The sequence below is a fragment of the Cryptotermes secundus genome, unplaced genomic scaffold (genome assembly GCF_002891405.2).
Source record: "Cryptotermes secundus unplaced genomic scaffold, Csec_1.0 scaffold649, whole genome shotgun sequence".
Classification (NCBI taxonomy): Eukaryota; Metazoa; Arthropoda; class Insecta; order Blattodea; family Kalotermitidae; genus Cryptotermes; species Cryptotermes secundus.
This window is the reverse complement of record NW_019738882.1, coordinates 67,962-81,153: the sequence shown is the minus strand read 5'-3', so window position 1 is coordinate 81,153 and position 13,192 is coordinate 67,962. Positions and strand designations below refer to the sequence as shown.

Sequence of the window (13,192 nt, the reverse complement as noted above, 5' to 3'; positions counted from 1 at the left end):
CCCTGCCACAACGCCACTTTGCCCACAACAAATCTGATATGACTTGACCTGGGAATGAATCTGGACTGCCACAGTGGGAAACCAGCGATGAACTGCCCCAGCTATGACATGGCTGAAGTAGATGACTTAACAAAACTCTTACTCTGCATAGAAACTCAAAACATTGGGGTCTGAACTGTCTTTCTATTAGCAGGTCAGAAATCATCTGTATATATGCACACACCCTTATGTTATTTTCTTTTTGAACGGTTTTGTATAGCTGTGAGGCTAAGAGATGCTCATTTTGAATCTTGGCTGAGATACTGCTTATCCTGATTAAGATTTATGGTTTCCTCACTTTTCAGTACTTACTGGGACATTGCCTCAGGTGTCACTTCCATCCAGATCCTTTCCAGTTCGTCATTCATTGTCATCCTATTATGCTATATAGTCCAGCTGTTAACAGTATAGTAATATTCACTCCCCCCCCACACACCCCAAAGAAAGCTTCACAGGTGAAGTTATTAAGAAACATTATGAGAAAATGCAGCGTACTTTTTCAGTGTTGTGTTGTGGTGGGCATGTTCCATGGGCATAAAGGAACGAACAAACAAACAAAAAAGAACTCCATGATTTTAGTCCCCAACTGAACTATACCAACCGAGCAACCGCTGCTTGTTGGCGAATTTTTGGGCATAAAGGAACATTTCTTTTTAATATTTATTTTTTGATTCAAAGGAGAAGTACTCACATTGCTCAAAAGATCAGTTAGCAGTAATATTACACTCATTACCCCAAATTATAATTTGTTTCCCATTGCTTAATTAATGAGCCAGGTAGATCAGTCATCTCATAGAATTAAACATGTCTTTCTGTCTAATGAGTTTATTGTTCTTTTCACACTTTTGCTGGTAGTTCTTGGGAATTATAGATGTCTTTTTCACTTGTGATTATCTGGTACTTATAATGCTGTACTGTATTTACCTGACCGTAAGACAAGATTTTCATCTTCATTTGCCTTCAGAATGAGAGGTATGTGTTGTGTTTGCAAACGAAATTGTGAACCCAGTTCAACAGTTTCCACCAACATGGATATTTTGAAACTGTGACATACGTCAGAATGTGAATTAGGTTTCCTCAGTCTTTTCAGACAACTGCTAGGATGGTACCTCATTCTGGCCAAGACTGCTTCCTTCCAAATCATTCCCAGTTTATTATTCAGAGTGTAGTGTTGATACTGAAAAGAATGGTTAAATAACTCACAAGAAATACATTATTTCTGTGACAAATATGTGGCATTGTTGCAAAAGAAGAGAAGACAATAACTGTTTGCAAGTTACACCAGAGAAACATTCTCTGTTCTTAAAACAGGCCAGTATATTGAGGTGAAAAAAAAAATACATATGTATTTTTGAAGGAGAGTTACACCTAAGAATTTTTTCTTGATAATGAATACAATCTCCCCCCCCCATTTCTCTGTCTTATATCTGAGGTCATCTTGTAGTTATATCTTATTCAGTAATTGCAGGATTTTATAATGGACTAAAATTGAATCCATACTGTATATGATGATGCCACAAGTGGAATCTTACAGGGAGCCATCCAAGGACCAGGTGAATTTGCAGAGGGTTTGGTGTTGGGTGTACGAAGTTTGTTCGGACACACAGTGGGCGGTGCTGCTGGTGCTGTTTCTCGCATAACTGGGGCAATGGGTAAGTACTTTGCTCTTTATGTAAACTGCATGACAAGTGAAATTCATGTAACCTGTGGACTTGTGTAGCCTGGTAATGTTTACTTGGCCCATAATGAAATTATATTAAGAGAAGGCACTATTTTATTGTGATAATTTGAAAGACACTTCAATTTATTTGAGTATTAGTTTCTGTTGAGTGAATTTTTCTTTTATGAACTTTGCACAGACTGTAGACATGAAATCTGCCATGGACAGTTTAGTAGGCAAAACCATGGCTGACCAATGTTAATATTCATCCTCTTCTTAATAATTATTATATGAACTTGTCCATTGTTCTGGTCTATTCAATTCTCGGTTTGGCAGACCATTGTTCTTCTTCTGCATCAGTGTCATGCATTCATCTCTTTTGGAACATTTAAATCCACTGATTCACAGTTTGATGCAGGACTTAACTACAGCTTCAGACCACAGATTTCAAATAATACTTTCTCATATACCGTTGAACCTGACTGTGTTACCTTGGAAGCAAAATTGACTGTTTCTCGGTAGACCGTTATCGGTTGCCGTGGACCAAACAACCATGAAATCTGACTGATTGGTAAAGTCAGTTTCAACAAAATTAGCAATTTATGTTGGGCACCTAATGCATATACCATTATTTTCCTGGAAATGAAATTTTATTTAGGGAGATGGTCTCCATAAATTCTTGAAATTTAATTCAGATTATTAGAGCCCTATTGGAGAAAATTGGCAATTCATGTTTTGGGGCCCATAGTAAGAGCACCTGTTGTTGGAGATTGAATGTTCATGTTCACCTGTGATGGATTCACTCTTCAACACTGAACATGAATAAAATTTGTCTAACTGTTCGGGCACTAATGCGGCACACATACATAAATACATACATAAGACAGGCAGAATACCAAAAACAACTTTTTTTGTATTCGAGGAAACTCAGAACATGTAAGTCCATAAAAACCTTGAGATTGATTTTTTTCGCACTCTGTCATACTATCTATCTGTATGTCTGTCCATCCATCCATCCATCCATCTGTCTGTCCATCTGTCTGCCTATGGCTGTACAGCCCTATGTTGGAGCTTGGCCGCTTTGTCAGTTTCTTAATCTTATACATGGTAGGACTCCTTGGATAGGGGATCAGCTCGCTGCAAGTTCACTACCTACACACAGAATAAATGTACACAGACATGCCTTGAGTGGTATTCGAACCCACGATCCCAGGATTCTAGTGAGTGAAGACAGTGTATGCCTTGCACCGTGTGGCCACTCTGATTGGCATATATAATAGTTACAAGAAAAAGGGAAATGCTGTGAACTCTGACCAAAACTGACTTCAGTTTTCATAATATTTCTAATTAGAGTAGTGTCACTCTGTTCAGTAGAGCAGTGGAGTTTGTTTCCATTATTTCATGGGCACATATTCTCTTAAAGGTAAAGGCATTGCTGCACTGACATTTGACAAGGATTATCAGCGGAAGAGACGTGAAGCAATGAACCAGCGTCCATCTAATGTTCAGATGGGACTTGCACAAAGTGGCAAGGGCCTTGTTATGGTTAGTAAAGCGTCTCTGTATATTCTGTGTTTGGTGGAAAATGAATGTTTGTGTTGTAATAATAGCTTTTAGGTAATGGCATTAATTGTTTTAATGAATGTCTCTCACTGGGGAAACATTGAATGAGCATATGTCATTCATAACTAGAAGCATTTTGTCAATACAAGAGTTACTATTTTCACAGTCCTCATGCTGTGAAGCCTAACATTATTTCAAATATTAAAAGAGGAAGGTTACATGAGGCTTATTGTCTGTAGCTATTACATAGACCTGTCTATCTTTTTGTCTTAAAATTAATATGTGTAATCTTGCATGCATGCTTGAAAAGTTTGGACATCTTTTCAATATTTGCTGCACATCGGGCTGTCAAACTTCAAACCACTGAGGGGCTGAATTGTATCTTGGCTATGCATGCTTAGGCATCATTACAAAAAATAAATTTATCATTGTACCAATATAGAAATCTGCCCTCAACTATCAGATCTCTGAAGCATAAGCAAACAAGTAGGAGTTTGACCTATGAGGTTCAGAAACGTTTATTTAAATTTAATGAAATCTGCTATATTTGCTGATATTATATTCAGTTATGGAGTTATCCTAATTCCATTCTTTTCAAAATAACTTATTAGGTGTCATGTGAAATCAGTTTAAAAAATTACACAGAACGTTTAGGAAACACACTTTGTAAACTTTTTTCACAAAGATTCTCCATTTCCCAGAGTTAGTGTAGAGTCCGTCGAGTGTAACAATTTGTAGGTCACTTTTTTAATATCACTTCTGCCTTACATGTTTCGGTTTTATACAACCATCATCAGAGGCACTTGCTATAACTATGGAAACACTGTTGTTGGTTATGATGTTCACAGTTATGTTTGTTGTATAGACGCTGCTACAATATGCTAGCGTGTAAAAGCACAAAACATACTAAGATAGTTGAGTACACTATCAAGTTCTCATTTTTCATCCGAAACTGTTTTAAATTAAAACGCAGTACACAACACACAGCACATAAGAAACATCGAACCATAAGCCATACAACTTCAAGCTGACGTCTCCCATCTTCGGGATGAACTAACAAGGAGGAATTCAGCATTTTAGATTAAATATTTTAACATTTAGCGTTTTAATTTAAAACAGTTTCGGATGAAAAATGAGAACTTGATAGTGTACTCAACTATCTTAGTATGTTTTGTGCTTTTACACGCTAGCATATTGTAGCAGCGTCTATGCAACAAACATAACTGTGAACATCATAACCAACAACAGTGTTTCCATAGTTATAGCAAGTGCCTCTGATGATGGTTGTATAAAACCGAAACATGTAAGGCAGAAGTGATATTAAAAAAGTGACCTACAAATTGTTACACTCGACGGACTCTACTAACTCTGTGATTGATAGTGTAACGGACCGAAAATGAAACAATTCAAAATAGTATTCTCCATTTCTTTTAACATAAGGAAAGCATTGACACATATTTTGAGGAATAGAAACATACTTTTGCTGCAGGCCACATGGCCAAGTGGTGACCACATGCAGCCCATGCACCTCAAATTGGATGGCTCTACATAACTTCACCATGTCATGATTCATCTTGAATAACTGGTGTGTAGAGTGTTCTTGGGGGCATAGTTTCATATATTCACTTAAACTATTTAGCCCTTCTGACCTGAAACAAGTTGCATGAGCCATAAAATGCATGCATTCAGCTGAATGAATCAGTTATTGATAATTAGGGCAAGTAATGTACCTCCACTGCCCCATATGCCTTCATGGCNGCCGAGATACAGGGCGCCCATATTATAAGGTAAGGTTATAAAACCACCATTTAAGATCATTTTAGTGAAAGTTTCATGTTCCTATCTCATAGAATTTAAGAACAATGATGAATAAATAATTTTCGAGCAAAATTTAAATGGCCGGCTGAATATATTACCGCAGGAGCCGCGGCCACGGAATTTAAATGACCACGTCAAAGGGTTAACATTCAATCAGGTAAGTTCAGCCAGTGCTTTTATGCCTCGAGCATTTTTAAATTTATTCTTTCTTCAAGGCATGAGGTTAACTGTCACATAAATGGAAAAACTGTGTATTTCGACCTCAAACAGCCATTATCAGGTGAGACACATGAATAAGTTAAAAATATCTATTGTAAGTGCCATTGTTGTTTTACTTTTGTAACTGTATAAAGTGTTCAGTGTATGATGGACATTTATACCCAACAATTCTCTAGAAATTTTATTAAAATAAGATCCATTGAGATAAATACAGTTTTATTTCATCTTTTATTTTTCAGGGTGTTGTGGATGGTGTATCAGGTGTGATCCTAAAGCCAATATCTGGAGCAAAGCAAGAGGGTGTAGAAGGATTCTTCAAGGGTGTAGGCAAGGGTGTTATGGGACTTGTAACTCGACCTACTGCTGGCGTCGTTGATTTTGCAAGTGGCTCATTTGATGCAGTGAAGAGGTGTGCTTTGTACTTTCACCCACTTTTAATGTCCTCATACTGATTGAAGGGTTGTAATTTTAAATACCCAATGCAGTATTTATTACCATATGAACAATTAATCTGTGCTTCATCTGTGAGTCCTTNTATATATATATAATGTCTTATCAGCTTTAAACCACGTTGGCAGTTTCCATGAAATTTTGTACAAAAGTTATGCTATTGCAGGCTACCAGTCTCATATACTTTTTATATTTTACAGTTGATAATAACAACATGACAACTTGTAAGGTAAGAAAGGAGCACTGGCATCATCTAATATAGGCTGAAGTAATAGATCCATGGAATATTTTATAGCTTACTGTAAATAGAGAGTCTGAAAAGGTATTTGGGTTCCTTCTGACACTGTATCGCCTGCAGAACTGCACTTTTCACTGATCAGCAAAGATGGGGGAGTTGCATAAAGCTGTGCATTATTTCAGGAGACCACAGTATCACGCGGTAATGTATTTGGTTGAGGCACTGTGCTACTAGCCGGAAGATCACAGGATCAAATCCCAATGAGGTGGATTTTTGAATTTACCTAATCCTTCCAGCCGCACTATGGTCCTGGGGTCAACTCAGCCTCTTACAGAAATGAGTACCAGGAATATTCTTGGGGGTAAAGGATGACTGGCATGTAAGGCTGACAACTTTACCTCCAGCTATGAGCCTTGTCTAGAAAATGTGGGAACCCCTACATCTCACAACCCTATGGGCCTCCATGGCCTGTTACAGGATCCCTTTACTTACTTACAGTATCAAAGAGTTTAAGAACCCTTCATGTATGGTAATTATTCCTTAACAAATGTGCACTTCTCTTGGGTTCTTTTTTTAGGAGAGGGTGTAGAATTTAAAACAAGGATATGTCAGCTTCCTGGATTCTGTATTTTTTATTTGGCTGAGTTGAGCAAGGCATGTGAAGTTTTGTATGGAGCAGATGATAAACATGTCTTCATACCCTGTATGAAATGTGGTTCATAAGTATATATTACAAATGTGGTGCTGTGTGAAACTCAGAGGTTATGTCTTACAGTTAACATAGACAAAATCTATACTTAAATAATAGTTTATTCTCAAAGCTAAATTACCATTATCAGCTAAACCACTGCTTATAAATCCTAATTGAACTGGGAAAGGTTAATATTCGGATAAAAATCAGTTTACAGTACCATCTGGGAAAGTGGGGCTGAATACTTGGATATAGAAAATATGCAGTTTTCTGTGGTGTGCTGAGTATGCAACTGTGAGAATTCTTTTGGGTCCAGAACCTTCCATTTTCTTTACTGATGTATTCATTCAAATAAAAAACCCCTTATCTAATAGTGAATCTCAAAAGGAGAAGGTTGGAGTGGTTGGGTTATGCAATTACAAGGTGACCAAGGTTCCAAGCTTAATTTTCCAAATGGAAAAGGGCTTTATCCAAAGACCAAGCCATGTTCAATATCAGTATTTTTTTCAGGAACAGCTTCATATTTATTTGAGCCAGGGTTGTCCAGGTCTTTATGTCATTACTTCTTTTGAGTTCCAAAGCATCACCTAGGCACTTATCTTTAAAACAGTGATATCAGACATAAAAGGAAATTACAGCTTATTTAATTCATGATCTCTCTAAGGCTAAAATACCAGCATCTTTAAGTGTGATTCTTTTTGCTTGCTATTTGCCATTCCATTATGCATTTAAATGTGTAATGCTCTCATTGAGTAACCAGACACATGGCCTCATATCATGATTCATGGCAATTTCAGCATGGAACTGTGTATGAGACCATTGTGGCAGTTCAGTTTTCAGAACTGTAGCATCAGTTTCTTCGATCTTGCAACCATATCTGGCCCAGCTTAATCTTATACGAAGTACAGATAAATCTTTTCATGAGATATCCCTTAATGTGGTTTTTGAGATTCCTACCTTTTGTAACAAGCCGTGAATAATCTTTCATGGGAAACTTCTTATTGATGGTCATACTGCATTAATGCCTTCAGGATAAACTCTCAAGGGGATGGAGAAGATATTTAACCCTTTAAAGACGGAATTTCTTCCTAACTAAATATATTGTACTGTGTATCGTTACTGAAGACGCCGTAGAGATTGTTAATTGGTTTATTTAACAACCTACAAATCATGGCTACAATTAATTATAACAGTATTGCGGGGTTTCACACTTTATAACCCTAGTCGCAAATCAGATCACGCTATTGTCAGTAGACTACACGTTTCACAGTACGGGAGCTATACAAGTGTCACTGTGTTACACACTCCCAATTAATTCTCAGTTATCACAAACTGTCACTGATTATCACACACTTTCACTCGTAACTCGCCGCTGGCTAGATTCCAACTCTGCTCGCAGGCTGCTGCCTTGAGGACTGTTGATAACACACTCGCTCGTAGGCTTGCTCGGAACTAACTCGGAACTGAGAACTGTCTTCGGCTGCTGATAGACTCTAACTGTGTTCACTGCGGACTGGAGAACTGTCTTCGGCCGCTGATACACTTAACTCTCTCCAGGGACAGCTACAAGTTAACTCGACTACAGCTGAACTCGGCGATGGTCACATTTCAACTCTCCTCGCAGGCAGTGCAGCTCTCTTATATAGTGGCTGTGTGTGCCTGTTACATAGCAACACTGTTACCTCACGCCGTCTTATGTCACCGCACATTGACTCGCGTTGCATAGCTACCAGGACGCTGGGACTCTGCTAACTTCGGCTCCGCTCGGCGCGTCAGCTCCGGGGGGGGGGGTCCAGGTAGCGCGACACATCACAATATAAATCCAGTCTGTACTTCACAGAAGACACATTGTGTCTCCGCTACAACGCCCATCCGGTTAATGCTGTTTTGGGAAATATCCAATGCTTATTGTGAGAACCATACGAAACACACAAACACACTGTGTGGGCAGAATGCAGAATTCTAGTGTGTTAAACCAAGTCGTGCATATAGTAACCATTAGGCATTAAAAGGTTAATACACACATTACTGGTACTTTGCATTACTTAATATGTTTTGCCAGACAGTATATACTGTAGCTGGGAAATGCTGCATGAGTGTTAAATTTAAAAGCTCAATTCTGTCTGCACAACAACAGCACAAACTTTCATAAGATTAAAATTTGATTACTATAAAAAGTTTCTGATTAACTATATGATGCCATCTTAGGCAACAGGTACAGTGCGTACCCAAGCTAGTAACAAATTCCTGAGGTGTATGTAATGTAGTGTTACAATTTCATATTCAGGGAAGTGTTCTTAGGCAGTTATTATGTTAAGACAGAGTGGATGTGCAGCTTCGAGCATGTCGCTGTCCCCGTCATTACAGACCGATGTGTGCAACTGTTTCTGTTGCAGTCTGGTAAACCTGCAGTGCTTATTAAATTATCTTCATACAGTGGAATAGAATTGAATTTTGAACATTTTAGATTGTAGGAATGTTACTTCAAATTATAATGATCCTTCCTCGCTACAGTTGTGTTTTCTTGCTTCACATACCTTTGTTCCAAAAAATACCCATACTTAACTGTTTTACAATCTCATAGACATAGAATCAAAGTCACACACACAAAACATCAGAGATTATGAGGTCTATGATGTTCCGGGTTGTAACACCATGTAGTTTGGTAAAAATCCACTGACATTTTTGAGGACTGTATTGCTTACATCTTCAGGGTTGAAGAATAAACCCCAGCTCTGCTTTTCAATCTGCTTGCCTTACTCCTCCACCCTGAAGATCAAACGATATGTTCCTTGTAAATGTTGATGGACTTGTACAAAAACACACACAAGGTTGCACTTTTCATAGTCACCTCGGTGAGAACCTCAAATCCAACAAATTAAAAGATGAGATAGGCATATAAACACTTTCAAATCCCAATAAAATGCATGCATTAGCCACATCTGTTGTTGTTTTAGAGCAACTGAAATGGGTGATGAGATCACAAGGCTTCGTCCGCCACGCTTCTTTCAGCAAGATGGTCTGGTGCGCCCATATGTACGCATAGAGGCAGAAGGCAACAAACTGCTCCAGGTATGTTGCTTTCAGAATTTAGGTAAAGAGTTAAAAACATTCTTGTACTTCGTGAAAAGTTAAACAGTTCCATCTAGTGTGACTGGTGAAGATTTTCCTTATTTCAGTTATTTATGCCCTTACATGTTTTGATCTTCAGAGACCATCATCAGAGGCACGTTTTTACATTAATACAGTTTGAAGCTACTATTACAATAAATGTTCTGAAAGTAGAAATGTATATATTTAATATTAATAATATGCAATTGGGTATAAAAACTAAAGTCTTTACAACTACAGCAGCTGTTTCATTAAAATATTCATAATTGGTTTGTTAAAACTCTATTGGAATTCATAAACCAAGCAAGTTCGTGTCATCCCTCTTATTATTTCTCTTGACGGGGGCTGAACGTGTGCCTCCTTGTCATTCTTGAGAAGAGGGTTCTTTGATGTCCTGTATGTGTTTGTGGCACGCTGTGTTGTACTTTATAAGAAGAAGATAATAATTTAATGGTTCATTCTTAACCCCAATAAATAGTTAAGAACATTCTTGTACTTTGTAAGAAGAACATAACACTTCAGTGGTTCATTCTTAACCCCAGTCCTTATCTTAGCTTTTCTGTATCTTACCTTCCATATAATCCTGAAGATTAAGATAACAGGTTCCTGTGAAACACTAGTAAATATCTACCAGTGTATACAATGCCACATCATAGAAGAAAGTAATGTTCACTAAATTAATTGCCACCTACATGTATATTGTGATGCATTGCTAGGCAATGATTAGCCAAACATGTTCCTGGGCATACCCTGTCAACGAGAATAGATGTCCATTGCTGGACAACGGGTTTGGTTGCCACAGTATTACAAGCATATCCAGCACAATGCGGACAAAGAACAGCAGTAGAACCCTTGGAGGCAGTGACCACTATTAGGTTCTGTGGCATTTTATAAAAGGCTATGCATTTGACAATATTTGGTTTCCCTTCAATACGTATAAATCTTTCACCTTTCACTAAAGATTTCCGTGTAGGGGAACATATGATACTCCATGTGGAGGCAGGGTCAAATACCTCCACCATGACCCTGCGAGTTGTAGGAGGCGACGGAAAGGGAAGTCTTAGTTCTGAGACAGTAAAATATGGTCCCGAGTCCCAAGGGACTAGGACCCAAGTAAGACTGCACTGGCAAGAGCCAGCAGCATATACAAAAGACAGACCCGTCCTCTCGTCAGAGAAGGCGCCCCACAGAAACAAGACCGTAACTGTCAAACGATATGGGGCTCGACACCAAGACTTACTGACTGACTGACCGACCATCAGTCGCAATGTGACTTTGACTTTGACTTGAATATTTGGCTATTCAGTAGTTGAAGTGTTACCAAGTAACGACTAGCAAGCAGATGTTGAAGACTTAATTTTGTGTTATAGTTACTTGTAGTTACAACTTGTGAGTATCCAATAAATCCAGTCACCAAATCTACAACCCACAATTATACATCATGCTAACCCCATATATGTGTCAATATATACAGGACTGAATTATCAAAATAAAGAATGAAGCAGATATACTATGGCTCAAAAGAAGCAGAACATAAAAGTATGTTTTGTTTGTATACTTCACATTTAATTCAAGAAGACTGATTAATTTTAATGTTTTTCTTTTGCAGGAATTGGAAAAAGGCCGTTATGCCACTACTGATATATATGTTCATCATATGGCTATTTCTCCAGGCAGTAGGGATACCCTCATGTTGACAGACAAGCGTGTTATGTACATTGTGCACAATGACATCTTTGGTGGATGGCAGGTACTTGAAATCGTTTCCTGAATTGCTGCTTTCAGCATTTGTTAGAAGTGGTGTGGGGATCAAAAAACAGACCCAACGGCCTATGCTTATATTTTTAGGACATAACCTCATACCCTGTGTTCCTTCTGTTCTCTGCCTTAGTAGACATACCAGGAAACTTGGCAGAAGTCTCTGCCATTTCATTGTATGTGTAAGTCTTGGATGCTAAAACCAAGCATGAAAATAAGTCAGACATGTTTTTATAAGAGAAACATTGTTTATACCTGTCTGTCAACAAAATTGAGTGCAAGAAAATTCAAGTAGAACAGCTTCCATAATGTACCAAATACATTTGCATGTATAATTTCTCTCTACCTGTTTTAACTCTGAAACACTGTGGGGATGTTCAGACTTCTGAGTGCTTTGTAACACTAGCTGGATTGCAAGTAGAACACATATGGATTCACATAGTATAATTTTAGTTGCTTTGAAAATTCAAACCTTTCTGTTTAAAGATGGTGTCACGGTTACCTCCTAAATTTACAACAGATGAATGGAAACGTTTTTCAAAAATAATTTCTACATCTATTCATCTGGACCACCATTTTGTAAATTTTTGATAGTCTAGGAGGAACAGCCTGACTAATCTTTCACTTGTTCTTTTGGGGGTTATTTTATGACACCATCAATATCCAGACTGTATACCACTGAATGGTAGGATGATAATGAATGATGAATTGCATAGGACTTGGGAGAAATTAATATGGCCTGATAGAGGGACTGTTCTGGCATTTGCCTGGAAGGATGAGGAGAATGATGAAAATCCTCAATCAGGAATGCTGGTGACACAGCTGAGATTCATGCCAAGACATTCAGTTTATCACCTACTGGTGAAGAAGGATAGGGAAGAATACTGTCATCTGGGATATGATGCCATGTAGTATGATGAAAGGTTACCAACATTTCAGAGAACTGTACTCCACTATCTTCAAGGACAAAAGTAAACCAGGCAAGCAGCAAGCTAAATAAACTGAATGTGGAGAAACATAGTACACGTGCATGCCTAAGTAGGAGTCCCAAGTGAGCTAGTAGGGCAAGGAGAAGAGTGAATGTGTACCGGTCCCCATAAGGAGACATTTTTTGGCTTACTTTGCTTAGTGTTCTCTTTGACCCTGAAGATGGAGGATGCATGGTCCTCCAAACTGTCAGTTTACTTTCACTGGCCTGCATTGCAGTATATCCCAGAAGACTAGCTCTTAATACGAGGAGCATTCCATATATAATGCCTCCTATTTTTTTAATGAAAACTACAACAGATACAGAAAGCATAATAATGCAGTTAAATAGAGTAAGATTTCAGCTACTTACAGTTATTTTTCCGCATGATCACCACCATTCATTATGCACTTTTGCCAGCGATGAACAAGAGCCTGTATGCTGTGCCCGTAAAAGTCTGCGCCAGCAGACATCTGCAATGACAGCATTGTTGTCTGGAAAATGTTGCCCACATAGTCCTTCTTTCCTAGGCCCAAAGAGATGGAAGTCTGAAGGTGCTAAACCGGGGCTATAAGGTGGATGTGGTAGGACAGTCCAGCCGAACTTTGCAATGTGCGCGGTGGTCGCCAAACTGGTATGGGGTCTAGCGTTATGTTGCAAGCGAAAGGTTGTCTGCTT

At 38.4% G+C, this 13,192-nt stretch overlaps 1 protein-coding gene and 1 pseudogene across 1 annotated transcript in view; both read left to right on the top strand.

The window, feature by feature from the left end:
• Positions 1-13,192, top strand: part of LOC111871223 (vacuolar protein sorting-associated protein 13) — a gene marked incomplete in the record, with an annotated part of 172,647 nt that overhangs the window by 154,000 nt on the left and 5,455 nt on the right. The window contains 5 exon segments of the mRNA XM_023864160.2: positions 1,574-1,691; positions 3,123-3,244; positions 5,539-5,708; positions 9,636-9,750; positions 11,399-11,539. Of these exon segments, the coding sequence (XP_023719928.2) occupies positions 1,574-1,691; positions 3,123-3,244; positions 5,539-5,708; positions 9,636-9,750; positions 11,399-11,539 (666 nt within the window).
• On the top strand, positions 10,701-10,807 carry LOC111871239 (annotated as a pseudogene).